At 41.3% G+C, this 24,107-nt stretch overlaps 1 protein-coding gene across 3 annotated transcripts in view; it reads right to left on the reverse strand.

The window, feature by feature from the left end:
• NOSTRIN (nitric oxide synthase trafficking) overlaps positions 1-20,811 on the reverse strand; it is a 63,855-nt gene extending 43,044 nt beyond the window's left edge. For all 3 annotated transcript variants that reach the window (XM_081582605.1, XM_081582604.1, XM_081582603.1), the window contains exons 1-2: positions 20,692-20,811; positions 7,362-7,447 (exon numbers count right to left, since the gene is read on the reverse strand). In XM_081582605.1, coding sequence (XP_081438731.1) covers positions 7,362-7,447; positions 20,692-20,718 — 113 coding nt within the window. In that variant the 5' untranslated portion in view covers positions 20,719-20,811. The remainder of the gene's footprint in view (positions 1-7,361; positions 7,448-20,691) is intronic.
• Between the last annotated feature and the right edge of the window lie 3,296 nt (positions 20,812-24,107).

Genomic DNA, 24,107 nt, shown 5'->3' on the forward strand with positions numbered 1-24,107 from the left:
CCAACATTCAAATCAACCAAGTGAAACAGGCTGCAGTCATTTCCTCTTCCTCCTTTTAACACTAATGACCATTTCAGAATCCTCAGCAGATCACCCCACATGTCAGAAGGTAAGGAAATGAGAAAGTAGGGAGGATGAACTTGTGTACAGGAGGGGAACATTTCGCTAGGCTCTTTTTCTGGTGAGTTTGCCTACAACTGAAAAACTCTCTCGCCTCTGACCCTAAATGGCTTTATCTTAGCAGAGGTTAATGCGTAAATTCCTCCCCAGAGAAAAATCACTCTAAAAAGCCATGTTCCAACTGGCAAGCATGGAGAGAGCTGTCATTTTTATAGGTTAGAATGCTTGCAAATTGGAACAAACACTGCCATGTGGCTCATCTGTTCTTGGGGTCCCATGAAGCAGAATATATATCCTTTCAGAATTCCTACTAAACAGAAATGAATGGACAGAGTCTGAAAGGGACACGCTTTCCCAAGGCAGACATGGCAATGTGCACCCCCAGCCACACTGGTTTCTTCTGAGGCATCTGCTTTAAATATGGCTTCTAGCCTAGAAGACACCACATGTGAAGAAAGTCAACAGAGGCAGAGTTAATCTCAAATTGAGACATGGACTTTTCCCCCCTCATTAACATAATTGGAAACTAGTTTATAAGAACATTGAGCTAATGTTCTAGCCCTACAGCTACTGTATCTAATAGGAGTTGAGATTCTCTCTACAAGCAATTGTCTTGGCACATGTGAAACTGATGATGTATCTCTTTGGATGGGTAACTCAATCTTAGAATATTCCAGTGAGTCTTAATAATCCCTGACCAGGGAAATGGCATGCACTGACTTTTAATCCAGTTATATTCTAATTTCCTCTCAGCATGTGGAGGCAGGTCAACACATTTTCATTAGTAATAATGAAGATCAACCAATAAGTCAAAGACTAACATTTGTCTTAGACTTGAAAATTAATCATATTTTAAAAAACCAGGGGAGACGGAAAATATGTGGTATCAGATTCAATATTTTAGACAGGGCACAAATTAAGCTGTAAGACTATAAGTGACTAGGTAATCAATTTTTGAGTGCTCTACTCTAAGAAAATTAAGATGATAAAAAGAGATTAAAAATGAAAACTGTAGCTGCTTCTGTGTCTATGAGGAATTGGTTAAAATTGAACAAAGGCTCTCTCAAGACTGAAAACAGCAGGTGACAAAGCCCTCCCTTTATTATGAATTAAGAAGAAATTTTAGTCCTCTGAAACTCTTTGCAATATCACACCCCCATTCCTGGCCTCCTACTTTCTATCAGCAACAGCTTCTTGGGGCCTGGTATGCTGACATTTTCCACACAAGCTTTATCAGTTTGCCTTTTGAAAGACAGTGGCAAGCTCATACAAATAGGCTATATTTAAAAGTTAGTAACAATTTGAAAATTGAAAGACATTTTTACACAGGTGCTGTTTTTTGAGCGGTGGGATTCTCTGGCTAGCCCACAATACCACTTCATCATTACTCATTGCCTTTATTCTGGTTCCTGAGAACAGTGTATAAAAGGAGAAATAGGAAGATGAAACTTGGAGGTCACGCTGCTTGGGTGTTCAGTCTGGGAGTTTCACTGAGTCTCTGCTTGCTTCTGGCCCAGGGGATGCACAGCTAAGGTTGGTCTAGCACCTCAGATCCTCCGTGTCTGTTAATTCTTGAACTGAGTGAGTTTATGTGGGTGGAGGGGAGTGTTGTTGTGGGCAAAGTCAGGTGAAATGGACAAGAAAGGCAGTTTTTTAAACTTTTCAACTGGAAAGCAAAATTTTATACAGAATCCCACCATATCATATAGATGCTATGTTCTGAATAAGTGGGAACAGGAGTGAAAAAGGGTGCTGAGCCTCGTCCATTAATTTCTTCCTACCTGCTAAAGTGACTCCTGAGAGCTTCCCACAGACCCCTGTGCTACCAGGTACAAAAGCCACTGGGCTTGATGACCACAGGTGTCGCTTACCATAGAAAACCCTAATACATTGTGGAGGGAACTGGATCACTCTCACAGCTGTGCCCCAAACTGCCTGCCCACTTGAAGATGCCCTCATGCCAAGCCTGGGTAAATCTGAGTGGAAATTACAACATGCCATCTTTTCCATATCCCCATCTGTAAGTTAGGCGTGGTTGAGGGTATTCACATACTGCATTGGATTGTGAAAATTTATGTAAGAGAAACCAAAGTTAAGATGTATTTAATGCACTTCCTGGTCTCATCTATGATTTTATTATTCTCTTCTAGCTTTTGTTAAAAATACACTATGTAAGTACATTTCTTTGACACACTCATTTATTACTCCTTGTAAAGAGCCTAACTTAAACTTCTAGAAAGTTGTAAGTGCCTGAAGGCACAGAATCACTCATGAGAATACATTTATTCCCTCAGTGAGCATCTAATGAATGCCTACTCTGTGCAAGTCACGTGGGATACAAAGACCCTTAAGGATTTCAACGTCCAGTAGTGGAGACAGACAAGTGAACAGAAAAGCAGTACTGCCACAGCAGAGATAAATACTAGTGGAGTCTTGACTTGAAGGCCAAGCAGAGTGGGATGACTGAATTTTGAAGAATGCAGCAAGTGCAAGCTGGCAGTGAAGGTAGAAGTGTCTCCTGGGCAGAGGATACAGCATGTACAACTGCTAGGACCCATGATGGCAGGTAGGAGGGGTGGCGAGGACCCAAGGAGGGGTGATTGCAAGTGGTTCTACAAGCAGCGACCGTAAGTAAAATGGAGAGATATGTGTGATCTTAAAGATGTGATCTTAGAGATGTGATCTTTAAGCTGATCTTAAAGTTCCTTCTGTGAAATACTACAAAGGCTGAATTTTATACTAAAGGTCATGGAAACCTCTGAAGGGTCTTAAACAGGGTCCTGACCACAAAGTGAAAGATGTCTTAGATGCTCTCTAGTTGAAGCAACTTACTTGGGTGAAAAAAATTAGATCCTCTGAAGGGACACAGCTCTGAGCCCAGGTACCAGACATGAAGATTGAGAGTGAATTAGATTTCTACTTTCACAATGCCCCTCAGCCAAGTGCCTTCATGCAGTGTACAAACTGCCCAGCGGCAGGGCAGTACCCCAGGCAGAGGACAGGTTAAGTGCTCTGCCAGAACAATGGCAGAGGCCACGACATGGAAACAAAGCTAGAGGAACAAAGGTGTTTGGAAGAGAGAAATATAAGGACTTGGTCATGAGTTGAAATAGAAGAGGAGTTTCCCTGGTGGCTCAGACAGTAAAGAATCTGCCTGAAATGCAGAATACCTGGGTTAGATCCCTGGGTCAGGAAGATGCCCAGAGAAGGGAAAGGCTACCCACTCCAGTATTCTTGCCTGGAGAATTCCATGGACAGAGAGCCTGGTGGGCTACAGTCCAAGGGATCGCAGAGTCGGACATGACTGAGCAGCTACTGATCACTTCACTGAGGCAGAAGAAGGGATCTTGGGTGGCTCCCCCGTATTGGGCTTGACTGGGTGGGCAGAGGTCCTGGTAATCATGGTTAAAAATCCAGAAGGAGTATCAGCTTTGGCGAAAAGCTGATCAACTCTATTTGGATAAGCTTCCATTGTGGTTTCATGGAGCATTTAGCTGGAAATGTCCAATAGACTGTTGGATAAAAGGTTTGAAGTACAGGTTAAGACGTATTGCCTAGTAATGTACACATGGGAGCTGTCAATATGCAGAAAAGGGCTGAAGTTGTGGGAACTAAGATCACTTATGGTATGGGTAGACTAGAAAAGGTAAGGATTTATTAAAGATTTTATTTTAATCACTTGTCTTTTATTGACAGCCTCTGCAATGCATTGTAGATGAAACAATGACCAACTACACTTCCTTCTTTGTTTTCTTCTTTTCTTTTTAACTAAAAATGTTTTTTTATGTCAAGAGTTGTGGTACTTGCTGTTTGAAAACCTGATCTTAAGCTTCCCTAGAGAAAAAAAATAATTGATTTTCCCCATCAAAGCCTGTTTACACATTAGCTATGTGGGGCAGGGAACCAAATGTTCAGTTTCTAGAAATGTGCCTTTGTCTTTTTGAATCTGATCTGTGATTGTTTTGAAGTGAATGTGATGGCTTTGGCATTAGGCATTTTAGGAGCTGCTGTGTGTTTCTGGCTAAATCTGAGTTGCTACTACAAAAAAGGAAACTGAAGCAGCTAATTAGATAAAAGAAGCTAAGCACAGCCATGAATTACAGAATTTCCAGACAAAATGGTGTTTCAATTCCAACACACTTTTCTATCACCACCAATTAGAACAAATGCAAGAAGGCAGCTGAGCTTGGAAATAGAACATTATCTGGCCTTGAAGCTTGATTGGGATGCAGTCCCTTGTAGCCAGGAGCTAATACAGATGTGTTAGCAGAACCACATTCCAATGGATTCTTAAGCAAGGTGCCTGCAATTGTTGATATCCAAGGATAGTAAAGGCCCTGTTTAACTATGTAGGTATAATAAGAAGAAAATAAACCTTAAAGTAGCTTTCATTTATGTATTAATTCAATCTGCAAATATCTACTGAATGCATTTTATGCAGCAGGTATTCTTAAGCACCATATGCCCTCTCACTAAATCTTTCATATGTTGGCTGCTGGATCTGTCTTCATGAATTTCTATGTCATGATTTTCTGTGTCTCGGTGGAAGTGCCTGCTGTACATATTCCAAGAGTACCCTTTTACTTTTCTGATGGGGTTTCCTGTTACTTGTCTCTACTCTGAGTAATACGATGTTCTTAGTCACTCAGTGATGTCCAATTCTTTGTCACTCCATGGACTATAGCTCACCAGGCTCCTCTATTCATGGGATTCTCCAGTTAAGAATACTGAAGTGGGTTGCCATTCCTTTCTCCAGGGGATCTTTCCCACTCAGGGATTGAATACCGGTCTCCTGCATTGGAGGTGGATTCTTTACTGTCGAGTCATTAGGAAAGCCCAAGTAATATGATAGCTTCTTTCCAAGAGTATTGGCTTTCTAGGCATTTTCCTAATACCAAGGAAAGGTATCACTGATTCATACGTAATAAGCCCATCTTATTTTCCATTTAAGAGGAAAATAAGCTGAGTGCTCATGTCTGGATAACTGGTGGGAAACAGCTCTTTATCTTTTGTATGTCTGGGGAACTAACTACTGATAACTAACTACAGAATGGGGACAGTGAAGGCAAGTGCAATACCGGCTATGTTGTGACCATTCCTCCTTTTGATATGGCAATTATGTTCTCAAACACTTCTTAGGAAGAGATAGGAACCTTAGAATCACTCCCCGTGGGAAAGAAATGACCCAGTCCTGGAAGAAGATAGCCTCTGTCTTTGCCAGCTGACATGTAGGGAATTTGTTGGGAAAAAAATACAATATACCACATATTCATAGATTAGTAGGGACTTTGTGTCCATTAGAAAACACTTCTTTGGAAACACCTACTCTTTTAGCATGGATGACATCCTTTAGGTTAACTACATGATCCAAGACCTGAGCAAAGGAAGGAGAGCTTCAAGCTCAAGTGTGAGGTGGCATTGCCAAATGTACATTTATCAGGAATAAATATAAAGCAACTCACACAAGGTATCTTGGTTAGGGGGAAATGATTTAATTGTGAAAGATTAGCTTTACCCATTGTTCAGGAAAGCATTCACTGCATAATGACCTAATAGCCAGCATACTTCTTTGGGTTTAGGTAAACCATTAGATCCCCTTTTTGTATTTATGCTATGCAATTTTTACCCCAGAGATGTGCACGTAATTTTGCTAGATTTTCAAATTCTAAATTCAGCTCTATGAAGAGATAAAACCATGAAGGGAGATATCTTTAGCTACCCAAGTATCTCTCCTTCGCTAGAGCCCATTTGCCATTCTGGAACGTGTGGGAGAGTTTGCACGTGAATAGGTCCAGGGCAGATGGAAGCCTGAGGAAGCAACTTCAAGAGAGACACAGGTAAGAAAGGAAGGTTCTGATTGTATGCAAAGTAGGTGTGTCTGTGGCAAGGCGGAGATGCATAGTTACCTAGACAAGAGAGAAAGAACGGGGCCATTTTGGAGAAATAATTCTCTTAAATTTATTCAGTTATATGTTGAGTTTGTCTACCAGGCATTATCCATCATCAGCCTTCTATCTTTATAGCTCTCTAGCAGGCACTAGTTTTGAACCTGTAGACACCAAATAATCAAGGCTCAGCTTACTGTAACCCAGGTCACTTGTACGGTTACTCTGTGTACAGATTCTTCTTGATCTGCAGGAGGGAGATGTTTTCTAATTTAGGTGATAGGTTGAACTTGCATAATAGTTAACTGGTCTTACTTTACAAAGTTTCCTTAGAGATGGATAAAAATATTTTTATTATAGAAAAAAAAAATTCCCTTCAAGATTGGTCCTCTCTCTTCTTTTCATAGCATTAAAGCAATTTGGCTATTAAGAGAGAAATAACTTGTTTTCTTTTTGACTCCATTTGACAAACTCAGTTACTTCTTTATAAAAGCAGGTTTGAATTCTCCTGTACCTTTCCGTGGCCTCATTCACTGGTCCTGATAAAGCTATGTTCTTTATCAGAACCAGTGAATGTTCTCCCTTGCTCTTGACCTGCTAACACAGGATGTAATTAACTCAGGCATTTTTGCTCTTATGGCACATGTACAAAACTTGAAATGGGTTCCCTTGAAAGAATAACCAATCTCTTTTGAAGGTCTCTTTGGAGTTGTTTATTACAGAACTGTCTACACTTAGAGAAATGGCCTAAGCACCCTGTAGGCCCAATTCAATCCTTGGGGACTCTAATTTTAAGCAGGAATTTTTGTAATTTATTGAGTGAGCTAAGTGTGTTCATTTCAGCACAGTGAAGAGCTTTACACACGATCATATCTAGTATTAAGAGAAGATACTGAAAATGGTGACTCTTTATTCATCCATGTACTCACTCAACAGACACTTACTGAAGAAGTCAAAAGGCCAGACTCTGAGAGCTCAGCATACAAAGATGAGTAAGACACAGCCGCTGCCCTTGCCAGGGAGACAGAAAAGCAGACGAATAATTGCCATCAGTGTGAAGAGCACAGTAATGGGAGTATACGTCAGGCACAATGGTGGGCCCCAGGAGAGGGTGATAATCAGAGGGACTTGACTGAGCTTTCCCAAGTAGAATTACTTCCTGTTGTTTCCTGATTTTTATGGTACCCCAGTGATAAATGTGCAATAGTGAAGAATCACTCTTCAAACCGATTTCTCAAGTACCAAAATATAACACTGCATTCTGGAAAGTAGGACAGCTTGTATTCACTCCTCCAGTCATGTCGCTGGCTGCAACTAAAGAGGAAAAACTGCTCCGTGCAAACATGCATTTTGTACCTTTGCTGAAGAATGGATGTGACCTGCTTGCAGAAATCTTCTCCATTTTGAGAAAACTCCTTCAGGTTCTTGTATACTTTATTATACTGAAACAGAAAAGATGTACAGAAGGGTTAGAAGCACTCCCAAAGACTGAACTCCTGTAAATTCAGAATTCTGCTGTGATGAGGGCTGTCATCGTAAATGATCCTGCAGCTACAGAATGCACACTTTGATTAGTTCTTAAAAATAAAGAAGAAGACTCTCCTGTCTGTATGTAAAAGACCGTGGAAACCTTTTCAAAAATAGAGCTGGTCTATCTGTTTCTTCCTAGGCCAAATGCAAACTCTTCATCAGTGGGTGAAGTTGGATTCCTGTCACTCCTCTTAGTCCCAGGAAAGCTAAAAATACATCCTGAAATACACTGCAGATTCATGTTACGTCTCCTCCACAAATTTCAATACAATATTCCTGGACTTCATGACAAATCCTGAACCATTAAGGTAAGTCTTTCTTGGCTGTGATAGAAAATGTAAGTGAATAATTTGTTAGTAAAATTTCCCCTAGTCCCCTCTATATCTCATTGAACTTTAGTAATAAGAATGTTATAATAATGAGTTGAACATTTTGGTTGAACCAAACCTTTATACATTTATAAATAAACCTTTATCAGCATATCTATATATGAATTTAGTTGTAGACAAAAATATTCCAATTGAAAGACTTTTGTCATGTGGCTCAAAACTCCACAATGTTCTTCTGAACATTATATTGCTCAGGATAGACATAGATGACGATTGCCCAGAAGGAGAGGGTGTCAGTTGATTCTGCTGCTTTCCTGACACAGAGTGAGTGAGAGAGGTGATCAAGTCTCAAACACATCATTTCAGTGTTTCCATCTGGGAGATGGGATGGCCCATTTCATTTTTCAAAATGAGATTGCACCCAGGAGGATGCAAATTCTGTGTACATTGAGTGTCATGCAGTGACTCTTTGCCCATACAATGAGCCAGCCCCTTCCTGACCTCAGATGTCGTGGGCACGCTGCTGGTCACCCTGCTGAGAAGGAGAAAGGGCAGGAAACTCAGACTTCCTGAGAACCTACTATGGGGCAACCATGTTTCCACACAGGAATCTTCAGGGCAAGACAACTTCTCAGCTGTCACCCAGCACCTGGAGTAAGGGGCTGGTAGACTGACAAATAGGACAGAGGGCACAGAGGTAGAAAAACCTAGAGAAAGGACCGAAACAGGCCCCTACCTTCAGGAGTGGAACCAACCAACACCTAGGATGTAGAAACATAATCTTATAGATACCAAATCCTTTGATCTTTATGCAGTAGTTTAACTTTCCCCTGAATTTAAACAGAAAGCCACCACAGGATCTGGTAGATGCACAACAGGAGAAAACAGCTTCACTGAAACCACCCAGAACACAAGGACTGGGGTCAGAGTGCAAAGCTCTTTAGAAGGACATTGTTGACTCCTAAAGCAAGGTTTGCAAAGTCACGGGCTTACAGCACCATCAGACACCTGGATAAGGGAGGAGCAGGCTGGGGACAGTGAGCTGGAGGGACAGCTGCCACAACAACTTGGACCACAGACCAGCTCTCTTGTCCAAAAAAGCTGAAATGAGGATTGGGATCTGAAAAAAATATATATATATATTTTTTAGTTGCAGCAAAAAATTCACAAAATTTTAAACTCTCCTCCAAACAAGCAAAACACACTTGGGTGTAGCTTTCATTATGAAGAAATGATTCTCTCAAATGAACTTACTTACAAAACAGAAACAGACTCACAGACTTCGAAAATGAATTTATGGTTGCTCAGGGGAGGGGATAGTTAGGGAGTTTGGGAAGGTCACTGCTGTATTCAAAATGGATAACCAACAAGGACCTATTGTATAGCACAATATTACTCAGTGTTATATGCCAGCCTGGATGGGAGAGGGTTTTGGGAGGGAATGGATGCATGTATATTATGGCTGAGTCCCCTTGCTGTTCACCTGAAACTACAGCAACATTGATAGGCTATATGTTCTCAGTTGTGTCCAGCTCTTTGCAACCCTGTGGACTGTAGCCCTCCAGGCTCCTCTGTCCATGGGATTTTCCAGGCAAGAAGACTGGAGTGTATAGCCATTCCCTTCTCCAGGGGTTCTTCCTGACCCAGGGATTGAACCGACATCTCCTGTGTCTCCTGCATTGGCAGGTGGATTCTTTAACACTGAGCCACCTGTGAAGCCAACTGGTTATACCTCAATACAAAATAAAGTTTAAAGTTTGCAAAGAAAAACAGAAATGATTCTCCTCTGAGGTATGAAAGTAAAATCACAGTTTGGCAACCAAGATTTCTCATTTTTATTTTCATAAACGTAAGTTGTTATCTATGAATGACATGATACTCTCAGGCCTCTTCTTCCCCTTACAAGTACAATGGGAGAGTTTGGTAAACACTTTAAATTTACTTAGCTTTTTTGTTTATTTCTTTGTTACCTAAACATTTTCACTGAATTCTCCCTTCAGCCTTTTATTTCCTTCCCGTAACACTGAATAACATCCAATAAAACGTAACTAGGTATCATGAAAAGAAAATAAAGAAATGTTAAGCAGGCACATGCCCTTGGAATAAAGTCATTTCTCAGCCTCTCTCACCCTTAGGTGTAGCCATGCAATTAAATGCTTCCCAAAGGGGGATGGGTAAAATTTCATGTTGGGTTTCAGTGAAAATTCCTTCCTCCTCTTTCCTGAAACTGGGAATAAAAATGACAACTGTGCCATAAGGTGATCTTGAGGGTGGATGCCACATGCTAAGATTTTAGGTCAGAAAAACCTGGATCCTGGAGGCCTCTACCTGAGCCCTAACTCTCTACTTAGGGACGTATTTTATGTATGGGAGGACTATAACGATAGGCTTTCTTTTTTCTTTTTTAATAAATTTATTTATTTTAGTTGGGGGCTAATTACTTTACAATATTGTAGTGGTTTTTGCCATACATTGACATGAATCAGCCATGGGTTTACATGTGTTCCCCATCCTGAACCCCTCCCACCTCCCTCCCCATCCCATCCCTCTGGGTCATCCCATTGCCCCAGCCCTAAGCATTTGCCTCATGCATCAAACCTGGAATCGTGTTCTGTTTCACATATGATAATATACATGTTTCAATGCTATTGTCCCAGAATGTCCCACCCTCACCTTCTCCCTCAGAGCCCATAAGACAGTTCTATGCATCTGTGTCTCTTATTCTGTCTCGCATATAGGGTTATCATTACCATCTTTCAAATTCCATATATATGCATTAGTATACTGTATTGGTGTTTTTCTTTCTGGCTTACTTCACTCTGTATAATGGACTCCAGTTTCATCCATCTCAGTAGAACTGATTCAAATGTATTCTTTTTAATGGCTGAGTAATATTCCATTGTGTACATGTACCACAGCTTCCTTATCCATTCATCTGCTGATGGACATCTAGGTTGCTTCCATGTGCTGGCTATTGTAAACAGTGCTGCGATGAACATTGGGGTACACGTGTCTCTTTCAATTCTGGTTTCCTCAGTGTGTATGCCCAGCAGTGGGATTGCTGGGTCATATGGCAGTTCTATTCCCAGTTTTTTAAGGAATCTCCACACTGTTCTCCATAGTGGCTGTACTAGTTTGCATTCCCACCAACAGTGTAAGAGGGTTCCCTTTTCTCCACACCCTCTCCAGCATTTATTGCTTGTAGACTTTTGGATAGCAGCCATTCTGACTGGTGTGAAATGGTACCTCATTGTGGTTTTGATTTGCATTTCTCTAATAATGAGTGATGTTGAGCATCTTTTCATGTGTTTGTTAGCCATCTGTATGTCTTCTTTGGAGAAATGTCTGTTTAGTTCTTTGGCCCATTTTTTGATTGGGTCGTTTATTTTTTTGTAATTCAGCTGCAGGAGTTGCTTGTATATTTTTGAGATTAATTGTTTGTCTGTTGCTTCGTTTGCTATTATTTTCTCCCATTCTGAAGGCTGTCTTTTCATCTTGCTTATAGTTTCCTTTGTTGTGCAAAAGCTTTTAATTTTAATTAGGACCCATTTGTTTATTTTTGCTTTTATTTCCAGGAGGTGGGTCATGGAGGATCCTGCTGTGATTTATGTCGGAGTGTTTTGCCTATGTTTTCCTCTAGGAGTTTTATAGTTTCTGGTCTTACGTTTAGATCTTTAATCCATTTTGAGTTTATTTTTGTGTATGGTGCTTTCTTTTCAAAGCCACTCTTATTTTGCATTTCTAAAATATATAGCTAAACATCGTTCTAAATCAGAGTTGTTGTTTTTTTAACATCTACAAGTGATTTATTTTTGTTTGTTTGTTTTATTTTTACAATGTTGTGTTGGTTTCTGCCATACAACAATGTGAATTAGCTATAATTATACATATATCTCCTCCCTCTCTAGCTTTCCCCAATCCCTCCAGGTCATCACAGAGCACCAGACTTTTCATTTTAAATTATGAAACATTATTATGTTTCAGAAATAATAATAATACATACACTAATTATGATATCCCTTATATTCTTGCTACCTAAGTTACAGAGACAACAACACTTTTCTGCTCTTTATTCAACATTGCAATATTGTAATATTTTCTTTCTTTCTCTCTTTTTTTTCCTGACCAAGCCGAGCTGCTTGTGGGATCTCAGTTCCCTGACCAGAGCTTGAACCCAGGCTACACAATGAAAGCCTGGAATCCTAACCACTAGGCAACCAGAGAATTCTCTATTTCTACTCTTTTTAAGCAACGTTTTCTTTCCCTTTCATAATTTCTTTGACTATTCTTGTGCATTTATTCTTCCCTATGAACATTTATTTAATTACAATTTTTAAAAATCCCCACTGAGATCTTAATTGGAATTGCATTACATCTATATATCTCAATTTGAGGAAATTAACTTTTTTATGGTATTTAGACTTCCCATCCAAGGGCACAGTAAGTCTTTTCATTAGTTCAAATCTTATTTCATGTTCAATAAAATTTTATGATTTTCTTTATAGATCCTGTAGCATTCTTGTTTATTTAGAAATATCTCACAGTATTACACCGTATTAAGCAGTGTCTTTTGAAATAGCATCCTGTTTCTCTCTCTGCTGCTGCTGCTAAGTCGCTTCAGTTGTGTCTGACTCCGTGCGACCCCATAGACGGCAGCCCACCAGGCTCCGCCGTCCCTGGGATTCTCCAGGCAAGAACACTGGAGTGGGTTGCCATTTCCTTCTCCAATGCATGAAAGTGAAAAGTGAAAGTGAAGTAGCTCAGCCGTGTCCGACTCTTCGAAACCACATGGACTGCAGCCTACCAGGCTCCTCCATCCATGGGATTTGCCAGGCAAGAGTACTGGAGTGGGGTGCTATTGTCTTCTCCATGTTTCTCTCTCTAGCTTACACCAAAGCAGAAATACTCAACAAAAACATCAGGGGGCCACGTGCAGGGGAGAAAGATTTGGATGTCTGCTTGCAAAGTGAGTTTTTCTGTTCCTAAACACTATAAACTGTGGAAAATTCTTAAAGAGATGGGAATACCAGACTATTTGACCTGTCTCTTGAGAAACCTGTATGCAGGTCAGGAAGCAACAGTTAGAACTGGACATGGAACAACAGACTGGTTCCAAATAGGAAAAGGAGTATGTCAAGGCTGTATATTTTCACCCTGCTTATTTAACTTATATGCAGAGTACATCATGAGAAACGCTGGGCTGGAAGAAACACAAGCTAGAATCAAGATTGCCAGGAGAAATATCAATAATCTCAGATATGCAGATGACACCACCGTTATGGCAGAAAGCAAAGAAAAACTAAAGAGCCTCCTGATGAAAGTGAAAGAGGAGAGTGAAAAAGTTGGCTTAAAGCTCAACATTCAGAAAACTAAGATTATGGCATCTGGTCCCATCACTTCATGGGAAATAGATGGGGAAACAGTGGGAACAGTGTTAGACTTTATTTTTCTGGGCTCCAAAATCACTGCAGATGGTGATTGCAGCCATGAAATGAAAAGACGCTTACTCCTTGGAAGGAAAGTTATGACCAACCTAGATAGCATATTTAAAAGTAGAGACATTACTTTGCCAACAAAGGTCCGTCTAGTCAAGGCTATGGTTTTTCCAGTAGTCACGTATGGATGTGAGAGTTGGACGGTGAAGAAAGCTGGGGGCCGAAGAATTGATGTTTTTGAACTGTGGTGTTGGAGAAGACTCTTGAGAATCCCTTGGACTGCAAGGAGATCCAACCGGTCCATCCTAAAGGAGATCAGTACTGGGTGTTCATTGGAAGGACTGATGTTGAAGCTGAAACTCCAATACTTTGGCCACCTCATGCCAAGAGTTGACTCATTGGAAAAGACCCTAATGCTGGGTAGGATTGGGGGCGGGAGGAGAAGGGGATGACAGAGGATGAGATGGATGGATGGCATCACTGACTCGATGGACACGGGTTTGAGTAGACTCTGGGAGTTGGTGATGGACAGGGAGGCCTGGTGTGCTGCGATTCATGGGGTCGCAAAGAGTCGGAAACGACTGAGCGATTGAACGGAACTGAACTGAACTGAAACACTATAAGGTCCAATACTTTGGCCATCCAATGCAAAGAGCTGACTCAAGACCCTAATGCTGGGAAAGAGTGAAGGCAAAAGTAGAAGGGAGTGGTAGAAGATGAGATGGTTAGATAGCATCCCTGACTCAATGGACATGAATTTGAGCAAACTCCAGGAGATAGTGGAGAACAGGGATGCCTGGTATGCTGCAGCCCAGCGGGTTGCAAAGAGTCGGACATGGCTTAGTGACTGAACAACAACAACAAGGAGGAGACAGAGCAGAGAGCCAGATGGAAGGATTTGGAGCCTTCAGAGCAGAAGTGAGGAGAAGAAACTCCCACCTGGAAAACTAGGAGTGGAGGGAAGGGTCTCTGTGAAGAGTTGTCTGAGGGCATGGACCCCCGCAGCCCACCATCACCAGAAGAGACGATTTGCAACCAAGTCCTGGGGAAAGAATCAGGTGCCTCAGACACCATGTGTGAGGATGGGGCCAGTAGAAGAAACCTTGTCCCTAACGGAAGTGGGAATGAGCAGAACCAGTTGAGAATTTTTCCCTGTCCTGGGGCTACTGCATTTCCCGAACTTATCGATGCATCAAAACTCTCCAAGACAAATTTAAAAAATACTATCTCCAGAGAACAACATTGAAACATGTACATTACCATATGTAAAACAGATGATCAGTGCAAGTTTGATTCATGAAGCAAGGCACCCAAAAGCCTGTGCTCAGGGACAACCCAGAGAGATAGGGTGGGGAGGGAGGGGGAGAGGGGAGTTGAGGATTGGGGGGACACATGTATACCTGTGGCTGATTCATGTTGATGTATAGCAAAAACCATCACAATATTGTAAAGTAATTATTCTCCAATTAAAATAAATAAATTAATTTAAAAAATACTATCTCCATAAGACTGGTTCTAGGAAGTCAGACAGCCCTGAAAATTTATAAACCAATGATTCAAAACTCAACTGCTTTTAGTGTAGAGTGGGTGAGCTATGGCAGTATGAAGACCACCTGTCTTTCTCAAAGGCATTCATAGTTATCTATTTTAAATAAAAGTCTGCTCAGATCAATCATATCTTATGGCTTCAATTGCCCCTGGGAGTCCCCGTTTTAGATTTTGAAAGATTTCCTGTCATTTAATAGGCTAATGCTTCCTTTTTTCACGTCATGGTATCTGTAGAAAATACCTGTCCTGGAACAATGTGATAAATGGACAAAGTTGTTCAAGGCAGAGGCAACTGGCCACTGAGCTAAGCCCCCCAGCTATACCCTACCTGTAACCCATCCCCCAAACCAGTGTGCAGATACACACAAGTCAGGAAGTTCTTCAATACATTACATTGTTGTTAACTCAATGATCAAATAAAACTGGGATGTTCTGCTTATTACAGCAATGGGGAGAATCTTTACATACAATGTACTGGACTCTCCCCAACAAACTGAGATAAACAGACTGAGATAAAGGTAAGATCAATAAATAAAAAAGTTGCTAAGAATACCTTCACTATTTCAGCATAACCACTTCTTTAGATTCATTTATTCTGTACTTTTCATCTTGTACTATCTATTCAGACTTGAAGATAAAAGCTGTGGAAAGCAGACTTGCATAAACATCAAAGCAGACCCCAGAGACAATCTCATCCAGCGTGTGTGTGTGTGTGTGTGTGTGTATAGGGGGTTGCAGTGCGTATGTAAGCAGAAAATCTTGGGACCTTCTCTGCTTTGGGAGAATGAAATCTCTTGACCTTGGCTTTGCCTTTCCCTCTCCTCTCCCATCTCTCCTCCCCACCCTGTCTCACCCACCAGAGGGGTCTCTGAAGGGATTCCATGGACCACAGTTTGGAAACTACTAAAGTCCAACCCTCTTATTTTATAGCTAAGGCCCAAACAGCAAAAGATAGCTTCATTAGTTAGGGACAGAGCTGTGATTAGAAATGTCAGGGGAGCAAATCAATTAGAGAATCCATCAGAAATAAATATATTTTATAAACAGGTAGTCAGTATAATCATGCTTCCCTGGTAGCTCAGCTGGTGAAGAATTCACATGCAATGTGGGAGACCTTAGTTCGATCCCTGAGTGGGGAAGATTCCCCTGGAGGAGGGCATGGCAACCCACTCCAGTATTTTTGCCTGGAGAATCCAATGGACAGAGGAGCCTGACGGGCTATAGTCCATGGGGTCGCAAAGAGTTGGACAAGACTGAGTGACTAAGCACAGCACAGCACAGTCAGTATAATCACACTAGGAGGCAGGCATGGCCACCCATTCCAGTATTCCTGCCTGGAGAACCCCATGGACAGAGGAGCCCGGCTGCCTAGAGTCCACAGGGTCACAAAGAGTCGGACAAGAATGAAGCAACATAGCACGCACACATGCACATAACCACACTAACTGAACTCAGAGTGGCGTTACCATTCAGTATTATGAGCGATGCAGATGGCTCCTCAGTGTTATCAACAGGCACAGAAGAGTTTGCTTTACTCAGAGTAATGTGGAAGATCATTTATTCATGTTCTTTTCCCACCTACTGAGCTTTTGAATATCCCACCCCTTACCAAATATTCATTTTAAGAAAGAACCTACTGTTGATCTTACATCTCCCTATGAATTTACTGTATTAACAAGCTGCTTTTCCCTGGGGTCATTAATTACTGGGAAAAAAGATTTTTTCCTGGTAAAGGGATTGCAGACTGGTGGAGAAATAAGTGGGATCTTTCTGAGACCCTAAAAATCCTTTTAGATCGACAGCTGATGTACACAGACATTTCCCATTCTGCCAGTAAGAAAGTGTTTCTGCCCAGCGCTTGTAAACAAATTCTGTTGGATAAATATTATCATTACAAAAAAAACTTAGTAATCTAGGCAAATTGCACATGAAATGATTAGACAGATGAAAAATGAAAATGCTCTATATCCACCTTGGCCTAGCTGTTCTTTCTAACTTTCCATGTTTTGAATGATTAAGAAGGTAAAATTCAGCTATTCTAGAAAAATTCACTTTATTCTAAGTGCCAGTATGGAAAGTTTTGGGGCTTTTTTTTGGTGGGGGAGGGGTAATGATGATCCACATAGTGTTAAACAAACCTGATATTCTACTTAAGTTTAATTAAATAAGCTTTTGTTCAATGCCTTTCATATGCCAGGCACTGTGCTACTGATTTCATGTGATGTAATATCCTCTCAACTAGGGGATTTCTTGTATTTATTAGGCACCTGGGTAATATTTGGAATCTCCCTGGCAGGCTATCATAGATTGTGTGATACAGAACATTAAAGAACATAATCTACTTCATCCTTTCCTCTTATTACTTTACAGACGAGGAAACAGAGGCCCACAAAATGTGAAATGGCACATCACTGCTCATTGATGGTGTGGGCCAAGGACAACCACACCAGATTCAAGCTGCCTCCTTATCTCTATAGTGTCCCCAAATCCCACAGGAGCCATGGATCATTGCCCTGTCATCCTCTGTATTAGTACCAGTTAACATAGTGCCAGTTAACATCCTATGCCCCGGCTGAACCACTGAGATGGGAAGCTCAAGTTGGCATCTGAACCCACAGGACTGTTTCAGCAGCTGACTATGTGGCCCTAAGAGGCTGACTATGTGGACCCAAGAAAGCTTGCTTTGACAGTCCCTTCCTGGATAGTGAAGGAGTGAGTAAGAGCAAAACCTTGGCTATAGCTTAGTATTTGCCCTTGATTTCTTTGGCATTGTTTCTTAGGAAGGTGCTAATTTTTTTTTTTAATGATTAGATTATTTCATCTGAAGATAATTTGATCCAGTCTGTTTCCTTACACGTGGATTTGCAAATGATTTCCCTTGGCATATTTTTAGGTTTAGAAGCTAAACTCACAGGCATTAAAGCATCAAGGCCCAGAGCCAATTCTTTTCTTTTTCAAAAACAGAACTTTAAAAAATCTCCTTCAAAGAAGTTCTGACAGTATCAAGATTAGTTAAAAGCCCTACATAGCACTCAAGCAACGTGTGTGCTACCCTAGTGACTGATAATTTGAGCATAGACACTAACCCGGTTCTGTGAGGTAGAATGGCCCAGCTATCAACCTATTTTGTTCATTGGAGCATGACCTAAAAGAAGAGGTTTATAAATTTTTTTTTGCAGACTAGTGAAACCTATTTTACTCATAAAAATATTTTCAAACTCATAAAACAAAATAACAGGATTATAAAGAAAACTATATTGATATATGTTTTATAAAATATAATTTAAAATGAGGATATTTTGTGTGCTCTTTAATTAACATACTAAATAACAAGTCTTAAAAATTACTCAAATTTTTAAGTCACACTGTGTGTGTGTAAATGGTATTTCTAGATATCTGTAACCAACTCTAATGTTATATAAAAATGTAAGTGATTTTCATTAGTCGCAAGGTCACAGACACTGCTGTTGTATTAGGGTTTGCTACTTATATTCAAAATTGGGGGAAATTCTTAGTTACAGTTATAAGCTAACACAAAGAGGTCATGTTTTTTCCCATTGAAGGTCACTCAAGCCACTGATTTCCATATATGGATCTACTTGGGTAGACCAAGTTCAGAACTATAGCTAAGCTACTCCTTTATGAATTCTTTTTAATGTAGGAATATTGGTACAGCACAATGCCTTAATCAGCACCTACTCTTCTCCCAAGTTCAAGATATTATAATTTTATATAACTAACCTCTTACTATTTTTCAAACTTTTAATTTTGTTTTGGGGTATAGCCAATTAACAATGTTGTGATAGTTTCAGATCAACAGCAAAGGGGACTCAGGAAGGCTTTATGAATTAATTGTGCCCTATGCAACCTCAGGGACTCATGAAACGGGATATTAGACAGGTGGTTAAAACTTTGGACTCATTGTGGTTTCTTCACGAAACTCCCTGTTTCACAAAGCATTCTTTTGCAGTCCACTCTGTTTTATTCTGTTCCCAAATCGCAGGCTCATCTTCACACAGCATTGTTCCCCAAGCACAAACTAGGACTGCACCAGGAAATTAACTCCAACGCTTGATGGAGATGAAACAGTTGCAAATAAAGATTCCTTGACTTTAGAGAAGTCAGAAACCCTGGCTGAAGGAATATCCTCCCACTCTCAATCCCAGACGATTGGTGGCACTGGGACTAGAGAGACAACCTTCAAGTTTGGAGACAAGGACAAGAGTCGGGGCAATGGTCCAGTGCAGAGAAAAGGACCTGAGTTTGTCAGGGAGGGAGAATTAAGCTGACATAGAGACATGGTGATGGATTGTCTTGGGAGCTGCTCAAAGGAAACATTTCTCCTAATTCTGGATCTAGAGTCAGCCTTGGAAAGGAATGTTAGGCTTTTACTTTGTTTTTTTTTTTTAACTTATCCTGGCTTTCCTCTCCACTGTTTCACTCTTTTCTTATTCTTGACTTTCTCCTTTAGTGATCATTGGTGCCAAGTTTTTGCCTCTACTTATTGCATCCCCCTATCCATTCATCCACCCCATGCAAAAACATCACCAAACTCTCAATGGGGCGAAAGGAGAGGAGTTAACATTTTAGTAAGGGAGCAAATGCAAGGAGTGAACAATAAATAACAAATACATAAATGGTAAAAGACTTTTTGAAAAGTGATCTGTGCTTACCAAAAAGAGAAAAGATTGCTGGAGGAAATCTAAGGGAAGAGGTTTCACTCTTAAAATCTGAATGCAACCATATTGTTGGAATTTTTTTTTACAAATAGTAATACAGATATTACTATTTGTAAAAAACAATAGTAACATACAATAGCAATACACATATTACTATTATATTTTAAAAAGTAAAAGTAGGCAGAGGCATTATTACTCATTATTACTATTACTAGCCCCTATGACTTTATCTCATTTAGCACATCTGATTCCTGACTCATTTGGTAGGATGGCATTTACAGTTTCATCTTCACTAAGCCTATACTTTCCACATCCATTGAATAAACACAAATGAAACCAATAATTCTCTGTTGATTTTTTTCTTTAGGGTTTTATTACAGCCACTGTTGATCTGCTTCTCCACCTTTTTTTGTTTTTAAATAAAATACTTGAAGGATGAATGCAGTCCCTTGCTTCTGACGTCACCAGTTCTAGCTTTTTGGCATCATTTCTTGGGACAACACAATGACAATCCTTGATTACTTTATTTCCTCCCCCACTCTTTGTTTCAATTGCTTCTCATTTCCTAAATTACATCTCTGTTCTTGTGGCTAACGAGCTCACAATGTCTCTGCTCTTTTGACCAACTTTCTGTTTTTATTAATGCTCCCAGGATTGTAACAAACAAGTCAGTAAACATGTCCAAGGACCACCGCAGGCTGGACAGAGGGGAGTCTGTACTTCCTCCTTCGGGACTTGCAGTTCTGGACTCTAAATGATAGGGGAAAATACGCAAAACTCTTGCACCCGACTTAATTCCCAGAGCTCCAAACTGGCTGCAGATATTCTGCACGTTTGTGTGTCCATGCTATGTTCTATATTGGCACCACTGGTATGTTTCCTGAACAACCACCATCTGCATGCAAATATAATGTTATACCCACTCAAAGTTTTTCCAAGAATAGGAAAATAAAATATGACAATTACCTGCCCTGTTACTTGCTAGAAAGGGCTCTGTTTTAAATTAAACCAAAGAACAACCACAGACTTTTGTTCCAGTGCCAATATCCAAACATGTTTGGCTTCTGAGTGCCTCAAATTTCTTAAGTTCAAATCCATTAGTATATAAATCTACTCCTTAGTCGCCTCTCACACACAGGCACGCAAACCACACGGAGCTACTCACCGAACAGTCTGTCAGTGGGTCCCTCATGGTGAAATGCTGTTTGCTTCAGTCCTTTTACCTACACTCCGGCATTCAGGATGCTGCACCCAACGCTGGGTGTGTCCTGGACTTCCGGGTTTCAAGGGGCCTAGAGTACGTCAGTCCTTGTCAAACACTCCAAGAAGGAAGTCCCAGCCCTGGACTTTAATCCCATTTGCTTTCTGAAAAAGCAAAGAATGGCTCCGGGTCAAGAGCGCTGGAGTGAGATGGTGAGAATGATTTCTGTAAATAGTTAGGGGTCAGAATACTGAGTCGTGAACTGCATGGCCTTGAAAGACAGCCCAGAGATTATAAAGTGTTCCTGGTGATTCAGACACTCAGGGCTGGTAGTAGAGAGATTCTCTAAGCTTGCTGTATTCACTGTGTTTGTTTTTTTATTATCTGTTTTCTGATGCTTTGACACACTGGGGCCTTTGGGGTTGGCGAGGAGGGATTGCCCCTTCCAGGATTAGCTAATTTCTTGAGACAGACATCAAATAACCAACTTCTAAGCATGTTTTTGATACGGAATACAACGAATCCAGAGCCAGACCCGCAATCACCTCCCTTACCTACCTCTCACACAAGTGAATATCCCCCTGCCCCAAACCACCCACGGCCAAGGTATCAAACAATTAAGACCATCCCTATATAACCAGGGCTTCCCAGGTGGCGCTAGTGGTAAACAGCCTGCCTGCCAATGCAGGAGATGTAAGAGACTCAGGTTCAATCTCTGGGTCAGAAGAACCCCTGGAGGAGGGCATGGCAACTCACTCCAGTATTCTTGCCTGGCGAATTCTATGAACAGAGGAGCCTGGTGGGCTACAGTCCATAGGGTTGCGAAGGGTTGGACAAGACTGAAGCAACTTAGCATGCACCCACACATGCTATATAACCATGACTGTAGTGGAAAGTGTCCAGAAAAGCTTATGATGGAGCAGGCATGTAGTAATCACCTCAAGTGCCTAACTCAACCCCCTCACTACTACCCCAAGGGAACCAAGAGGCTAAACTATCAAGTTAAGAAGGATTTTTCTATGTTCACCCTTATTTTCTTAAAAAATCACTCAAGAGGATAAACCAAACCAGAAATCAGCCATTAGCAACTTATTATTTTAATTGTTTTCTCTGCACCTGTGGCCTGTGGTCAATCCTGAGATTTCCAGCTAATGGCCTATAACAGCTGGTCTGTGGGTAGCTTTGCTCTGACTGGTGGCCAGGTAAATGTGGGTCCACAGCCTGGAAGGAGTTCCATGCATACAGCTCAGTGGAACACTTCAGAGCTGCCCACATGACTCAGACTCCACTTATCTGCCCGTGCTATGCAAATCTTATACACAGTGTCCTTGGGCTTCCCTGGTGGCTCAGATGGTAACAAACCCACCTGCAATGTGGGAGACCTGGGTCCGATCCCTGGGTTGGGAAGAGATTGAAGGGGGATCGAAAGGAAGATACCAGGAGGAGGGCATGGCAACCCACTCCAGTATTCTTGCTTGGAGAATCCCCATGGACTTTTTTGAGGAGCCTGACGGGCTACAGTCCACGAGTTCACAAAGAATTGGACATGACTGAACAACTAAGCACAGCACAGTAGAAATAACACGTGCAGAGGCAGAGACAGCAAGGGCGGAAGACCTTCCCTGTAACCCAGGGGCCCCTAACCTCTGGGACGTGGACCAGTACCTCCTGTCGGATCGGCAGCAGCATTAGATTAGCAGTAGAGTGGCACACAGTGTGACAAGAGATACATACAGTGCAATAAACACAACACATTTGATTCATCCCCAAACCATTCCTTCCCACCCCTGGTTTGTGGAAAAATTGTCTTCCATGAAATTGGTTTCTGGTGTCAAAATGATTGGGGACTGCTGCTGTAATCTGAGTAGAGAGAAGGGGTCCTTAGGGACCACCATGCACACACTTAACCATGTTCTACTCTGAGCTTCTGCCAAGGAAGGTCATCACTAGAGGTTACAACGTGGAGTCCTAGCTATCCAGGGCTAGAATTTGATAAGGCACCCATCATACTGAAAGAGGCTTAAGACACACTGTAAACTGAGGTTAATAACATGTTACTCAGATTCCCGCCGGAGGGCTTCCTTGTCCTCAGAGAGGGTAAACAGACTTGGCTTGTGACTGGGATCCAGACCCTGGGGCAGCTCAGTGTCTTCCCCCAATTCCTGCTGCACTTGTTTCTGTTCAGGCCTAACTCATCTCAGCATGGGGAGATTGGCCTCCCTTACCAATCCCCACAAGAAATACTGTCACCTCAAGCTCCTGTGGTCTCTCTGTGGCCCTCTGGGAGGTTGGGAGCACATTCCCACACCCATACTTCTCACGTGTGTCTCTTCCAGCAGGCTAACTAGTTTTCCTTTAGACCTCCTGGGGAAATTAAAATATCTCCATCTTACTATAGTCTCCCTACCACAGGCTATTTCTTGTAAAGGAAGCTGGGTGTCCTGACTGAATTTACATGGAGAATTAGAGTTTGGCTATTGGTTAAGCTTTTCAGAGGGTGTTTGAATCTGCAACAAAACTTTGATTTTGGATGTTAGAAGAGGGCTGTATTTATCTCTTGTCACAATGTGTGTGTGTTAGTTGCTTAGTCATGTCCGACTCTTTGCAACCAAATGGGGAAATTAAAATATCTCCATCTTACTATAGTCTCCCTACCACAGGCTATTTCTTGTAAAGGAAGCTGGGTGTCCTGACTGAATTTATATGGAGAATTAGAGTTTGGCTATTGGTTAAGCTTTTCAGAGGGTGTTTGAATCTGCAACAAAACTTTGATTTTGGATGTTAGAAGAGGGCTGTATTTATCTCTTGTCACAATGTGTGTGTGTTAGTTGCTTAGTCATGTCCGACTCTTTGCAACCAAATGGACTGGGGCCTGCCAGGCTCCTCTGTCCGTGGAATTTCCCACTCCAAATGGCAGTTGGGATGAATTGCCATTTCCTTCTCCAGAAGGTCTTCCTGACCCAGGTCCCTTGCATTGCAGGTAGATGCTTTACTGTCTGAGCCACCAGGGAAGCCCCTTGTCACAATAATGCTGTGTAAAAACTAAGATCATGTGCATGAAGCAGGTCTCCCAATCTGGTGCTCTGGTACAACCTAGAGGAATAGAGTGGGGAGGGAGGTAGGAGGGTAGTTCAGGATGGTGGGATACATGTACGCCTGTGGCTGATTCATGCCCCTGTATGGCAAGACCCGCAACAATATTGTAAAGTAATTAGCCTCCAATTAAAATAAATATATTAATAAAAAAGAAAAAAATAAACTCAAAAAAAAAAACAAACTAAGATTATGGCATCTGGTCCCATCATTTCTTGGAAAATAAATGGGGAAACAATGGATAAAGTGACAGACTTTATTTGCTTGGGCTCCAAAATCATTGCAGA

This window comes from Giraffa tippelskirchi, chromosome 3 (assembly GCF_054371585.1).
Source record: "Giraffa tippelskirchi isolate mGirTip1 chromosome 3, T2T-mGirTip1v1.2.pri, whole genome shotgun sequence".
Taxonomy (NCBI): Eukaryota; Metazoa; Chordata; class Mammalia; order Artiodactyla; family Giraffidae; genus Giraffa; species Giraffa tippelskirchi.